The following is a 6,517-nucleotide window of genomic DNA, read 5'->3' on the forward strand; positions in this document are numbered from 1 at the left end:
GGAGAAGGGGCTCCTAACCGACGGCCTGGAGCGGTCAGGGCCACTGCCAGGGGTGGAGGAGACCCCTTCTGTTCGACGAGAACGCGGCGGGGCGTTCCCTCTGCCAGGGGCTGGAGGACTGCCTCCAATCCGCCCGGGGAGGCCCGTCTGTCGTTTGTTAGAGGGTGGAGGAGTGGCCGAGGACCAAGCTTCGGCATATTGGAGAACTGCCGCTCCGTGTTGGCCTTTTCCCTTTCTTTTAAATTTTACACAGTTTTTTTATTTGAAATAATTTTTTGTTATTCAATATATATCTCGATAATCGTGTATTTGTTCTAAAATGGCATTAAAAGTGTTTTGTCTTTTAAATCAAAGGAACAGTCATTTCAACCAAATAGCCATTGAAGACAAGAACATCTGCGCCGTTTCTGACCATTTTGGCGCCCTAGGAGACATTGCTTTTGTTGATGGGGGAAGGCCGCAGTGTATTAGTGTCTTGAGCGGGAATCTCATTATTGCCCCTTCCGTTTGCAAGAGCGATCTCATCACTGGTGCTGCTAATGTGTGTGCGTGTGCCTTCCACCTTGTAATGAGACACCAATTATCCTTCAGGTTTTACTCCATTCTCTTTCTCTGTATCTTTTACCAAGTCTTCAAATTTTTCCTCTGTACACGTCTGCCATGGTTGTTCATATTCCCCCGGCTGAACAAGTAGCCACGCCCCAAGCTCACACTATAGGTTAAGCTAAAAAGAAGAGATGGTTGGAGCTGAGCGGGCTGCTCAAAATATAAACATCAATGTGTTGATAGTGCCAGGGAAGCTCAGTGTTTATGACCCCATGGTCATGAATGGCTTACTTAAAGTTGTCAACGAACAATAAACTGGGATAGTAGAACATATTTTGACAAAAGGTACATACTTCACCTTTAAGTGGTGGCTGGAAATGTATGTGAGACACATGTTAATACCAGGTGTGAACATTAATGTCTCAGCTAAATACTTGTGATCTAGTCACCTGAGATAGATGTTAAAGTAATAGTTCATACAAACAATTCAAATGATGTCATAATTTACTCCCTCATGTCATTCCGAAAACACATACATTTCTTCCATGGGTCTTCCATATAATGAAAGTGCAAGTGAATGACAAAAAGTACCATAGAAGTATCATTAAAGTAGTTTTTGACTTCTGTGCTTTATTCCAAGTCTTCTGAAGTCATATGATAATTTGATAATCTTCACCCACAGAAGCTCTTAAAGGACAAAGAAATTATACATTGATGCCATTTAGCAATAAATGCGTTAGTACTTGCATTCCTTGTAACCAAGCAACATTACTGTCAATTGCACCCCAATCCCCTTAATGCACCCCATATGGTTTTGGAACAACATGAGGGAATTTTCCATTTTGGGTGAACTATTCCTGTGATAGCAGGACTAAACCGGAATGTTGATCTGCTCTTCCTCTATTACCTCTTGCTTTAGATGTTGTTGTGATCTGGTTATCTTTGTGATTGGATAACATCATTTTTTCTCTTTCATTCTCTTCTTTCTTTCCTGGTCTCTCTTTCTCTTTTCTTCTGCTTGTAGCGCTTCAGTATGGAGGGCATCTCTTCTGCCATTCAGAATGGGTTTCGGCACACTTTTGGGCATGTGGGCGGGGAAAAGCAGGTGGTTTGATCTCTTGGTTCCTCTGTTCGTCTGCTCTGGAATTGTCATGTCTGCTAATAAAAATCACATCTTCTACATTATCTGCTGCAGCAGTTCTTTAATATTATGTCACTTACTTTTTGGTCTCAACCTAGTGAGCTGCCTTCCTAGACAGCTCTTTTAGACATCATGCATTGAAGGAGGGAATAGCATCAGATTAGTTTGCTTTGGTTTATGATGCTGTAAATGTAGATAGCTCCCCATGTATGCAACTGACGATGTATGTACTGTAGCAGTGGCATGTCTAACCCCGCCCATCTCATCTTTTATTCAGTATGTAACAACAGTGATCCCTTATGAGAGGAAAGATGGGCCGCCATCTGTCCAAGACCTGCAGATTTTTACCAAAAGTGAGAGGAAGTGCTTTTATTTATGGTGTTTTGCTGCTACAGATCGTTTCTCCACAATATCATGACATGTTTTTGTTAATGTTTGCTCTTGTACAGTTTTAAAAGCCATGAGAGATGACAGTGACAAGGTACCAAGTCTCCTCACAGACTACATTCTCAAAGGTAACGACACTCACAACAAATTCAGTGTTTGGTCATGTATAGTGCTTGTCATGTTCCACCTCCGCTTATGTTTTTAATTATGAGCTACAAAGATTTAATTAAATTAATCTTCCATTGTCACCTTCTTGTATCTCTCTCCTCTTGTGGGATTGTTCAGGCACTGGTAAGAGGCTCAGTTCATGAGTAATGAGCAAGTAGATTGTCTTTCATTAGTACTCATGTGTTGTTGTGTAGCAAGAGAGAGAATCATTTTTCACATTTTTAAAATTGATTATAAACTTTCTGCTGATTCATTGGTTATCGGCCTTTTCCACCACCTTAGTTATAGGCGAAATCCACTATCAGTCGACCTCTATTTACAAGAATTGTATCCAATTTTATTTCTCATTTGTTATACATGGCGTGTTGAAGGAATGTTCTGGGTTCAATAAAAATTTAGCTCAATTGACCGCATTTGTGGCATAATATTGATTACCAAAAATAATAGTTTTGACTCGTTACACGTTTAGTTAAAAAACAAAAAAAATAATTGCATTAATAGTTCAAAATAGTGCTTCCACAAAATTGTTCAGGTACCAGAATCATTAAGAGTCGGAATTGTTACACCTGGAGTCACGAGTATGAATCCAGGGCGTCCTGAGTGATTCCAGTCAGGTTTCCTAAGCAACCAAATTGGCCCGGTTGCTAGGGTGGGTAGAGTCATGTGGGGTAACCTCCTCATGGTCGCTATAACGTGGTTCGCGTTGGTGTGGTCTTCACACAGCTTCACACAGCTTTTTTCCATACAGCAACTATGTACTGAGCTGCCTAAATATTAATCAAAACATATTGTGTTCTACTGAAATGAGGGTGTGTACAAATTTAAAGAAGAAAGATGTTTGGGAAAACTTTTTGTCATACTATAACAAAAATGTGATTCATATAATCCAATAGATCTGCCCATAATTATTTACAATAAGGCCACATCCACACTAGTATCTTTTTCTCTAGGTTTTGGTATTCCGTCCACGATTCGAAAACACACTCCTAAGTATATAAATTAATAATTTTAATGCACTACGTATGCACTTTGTAGTGTGGACAGGAAAAACGGAGATATCTGAAAACGATGGTGTATTTGATGTCATGTGACAGTCATGTGATCCATTCAACCCAAAACAATCAAGATGGCGGTCCACATTGTAGCGCCGTTGTTGTACCTGTTACTCACTTTGAAAGCATTATTAAAGATAAATGTTTCTTTGTACAACCTTCACATTACATTCCTTCAAAAGTGACGGGAAGTTTACTCTGAATTGCTGTCGGGTGACTGAACACGAGGACAATTGCGTTTCAGACCATACATGGAGCGGTGCTTTTTTTTTGCATGCGCAGTAAAGGATTTAAGAGTTTTCATACATTTCAGTGTTGATGATCAACTTTTGGAAAATGCTTGAAAATGCCAATGTGGATGGAGAGCGTTTCAAAAAGGAAAACGCCATTTTCAAAATGTATCTGGATTAGTATGGACAAAGCCTAAAACAGTCCTGAATTGTAAGTGTTATCATTTATCTTTTGCAGTACTGTGTCCCACCTAGAGAGAGGAAAGACACTTGTCCTCTCATCTGTATCGAGGATGGCTCCTTGGATTTCTCCAAAACAAGAACTTCTGGAGGGATTTAAGTTACTGTGCAACCTTCACACTGTTGAACAATGAATGAGTGCAAGACTGAATTCTTCTGTATTGAAGTGTTTTACCCAAAATGTAGCATGTTTGCAGTATTCCGTTTGATCGCATTAAGGTTTGCTGTTCTTGTGTATAGGTGAAGCTAAGGTTTAGTTGTGTGTATTCAGCCATCCCCTGGTAAGCACTGGTTTATCCAGGTGTGCTCTGAAATATATTCAAAGTTTGACTTTTGTGTCACCAAGGGATGTTGTATTTCCAATCCTAAGGGTTGATTAGTCGTCCCGAGCACTTATTGGTCTTTTAACTGTTTTGGTCTGTTTTGCTTAGGTTGATCGAACTCTACTGAGTGAATCAACTGATTTAATGCCTTATGTCACTACATGTCTATTCACTCATAATATACTGTACAAACTCTGTTCCTAGAACTTTACTCATGAGGTTGTGTAGAAACGATTTACTGAACAAAAAACTGACCTCTGGCCTATGCATTACAGTATTTTCAAAAAGGCATAACTTTAGGCACATTACGCTTTATGATGCTGATGAGATGATATTTTGGTGCTGGTGTTTTATTTTGTCCTGACTGTAAGATCAGTTGTGTGCCTACTGAATCTGTTATCCTGACAAGTGTTGGCTGGAGTGTGATGCAGAGTGATGATTTATTCACATCATGAACAAACCTTTGTCTCTGTGTTTTGTTTTTATTTTTGTATTAATAATGTCCTGGCATTAACATTGTTTAACAGTTTTGTATAAAATGTGTAAACTATGGCAATTTCTGTTTCTCACTTTCTTTAATTTATACTTTTCGAATTAAAAAGAAAAATATATATTTTAAAACTACATGGTTATCTATTTTGCATTATTGTCTACCTTTTTTCTGACAAAAAAATAAATAAATGTTTGTTTCAAACTCAATTCAAAACTGTCTTAAATTAGGAAGTAAGTTTTTTTTTTTTTTTTTTGTAAAATCCTAATTTGAGTGTGTCGCAACGGAGCTGTTTAGCGCCCCTGTAGGACGGTCACAATACTGCACCCGTAAGCATACAGGTGACGCCCGTTTACAAATGGACCTTTTAGGCAGCACCAGAGCCATATAGAGAGAGAGTTGCGACAACGGAAGTTCTAAATGCTTGATCTTCACGTGATTCACGTAGACTTCAGATAGTTCCAGGAAGTGCTTTGGCGGGCATTTCAAACTGTTAGAGTAGAGTGACAGAACTGCGATTTCTGGTAATTAGTAGTCAATAAATGCATTTATTTTATATATTTATGTAACACACCGACATATGTATGTAGCATGAGTATGTTGTTACAGCAATGTTGTTTTTTAAAGATCAAATCAGCTAATATTTGAGGATTAGTGTTCAGCTACCGTTATTTGCCTCAACTTATTTCAGGCTAGGGTTTCTGTTGCCTTTTTATGTTACCTCATGTTCATTGTTTTCACTATTCTCATGGTAACTAATCTCATATTTATGACTTTTCAGATAGTACAGAGACAGGCTGGTGACAGGTGATTTCTAGCTCGCACCGCACAATTGGTCAATGAACTATTAACTATTAGCAGCAGTTACGTAAATGTAAAATTTAGTGAAATGAAGCTTATTGTTTACAATTCTATATAGTAATATAATTATTTATGTATTATAAATATCATATATCTAATGTATAATTCTTACAATACTTATTCATATACACAATATATTCAGCTTTAAAACAACTTAAGCATACTCGTATATAAACTGCCGTTCAAAAGTAATGAGGCTGAAAATTCAGCTTGGCATCACAGGAGTAAATTACATTTTAAAATACATTAAAATAGAAAACAGTTATTTTAAATTGTAATAATATATTACGATATTACTTTTTATTTGTATTTTTATTCAAATAAATGCAATAACTATTTACAGCAATTCATGAATACATTTCTAATAAATTAAATAGCATGCCAAGCATTTTGTATGTGTCCTTTCTTTCATGTTGTCGTTGCGTAGTCTTCACCATGGTTTGCTGTGCTGCATGGGGATGCTCCAATCGCTCAGAGAAAGGTGTGCGAATGTATGGCTTCCCCACTGACATGGAGAGGAGAAAAAACGTTATATTGAACTAATATGCAACTTACCTGACCCTGCAAAACATATATGTTTAGACTCCGGTTCTCTAATTCCAAAAACGATGGATGAAACTGAATCAAGAGAACAGATTTTACAATTAATAGGGTGTTCGTTACTAACTTTGCCTAATCTGTTAGTTATCCGATAACATCCCTTATCTCCTAATTTAATGAGTAATACTCAACTATAAGGTTTTAATTTACAAGTTATTTTTATTTAGATGTACTGATAATATACAGAATAAGATAATATTATTCTTTAAACATCTCACCTTGTAAAAGTGCGTCGCAAACGGTTTGTTCTGCTTCATCTCTACGGCGCTGCATGTGTTTGCTGCTACTTCCGGGAACTATTGAGAGGCTGCACGAGCCGCCATTGCTGTAAAAAAAAAACGTTCCATTGGAGTCAATGGAGTTGTCGCAACTCTCTCTCTAGATGGCTCTGGGCAGCACTAACCCCGCCCCCACCCTAATCCTAACCATATGCAGCCTGTAATGCTGAGTATCCGGCCAGGAACAACTTAAGGGAACTT

At 38.0% G+C, this 6,517-nt stretch overlaps 1 protein-coding gene across 1 annotated transcript; it reads left to right on the forward strand.

Annotated features, from left to right (window-relative positions):
* The first annotated feature begins 148 nt into the window (after positions 1-148).
* On the forward strand, positions 149-4,734 carry LOC127655558 (fasciculation and elongation protein zeta-2-like). Its single transcript, XM_052143450.1, has 4 exons — positions 149-1,651; positions 1,965-2,040; positions 2,137-2,202; positions 3,763-4,734. The coding sequence occupies exons 1-4, from the start codon at positions 1,580-1,582 to the stop codon at positions 3,777-3,779; spliced, it is 231 nt and encodes a 76-aa protein (XP_051999410.1). The 5' UTR covers positions 149-1,579; the 3' UTR covers positions 3,780-4,734.
* The last annotated feature ends 1,783 nt before the right edge of the window (positions 4,735-6,517 follow it).

This window comes from Xyrauchen texanus, chromosome 15, assembly GCF_025860055.1.
Source record: "Xyrauchen texanus isolate HMW12.3.18 chromosome 15, RBS_HiC_50CHRs, whole genome shotgun sequence".
Taxonomy (NCBI): domain Eukaryota; kingdom Metazoa; phylum Chordata; class Actinopteri; order Cypriniformes; family Catostomidae; genus Xyrauchen; species Xyrauchen texanus.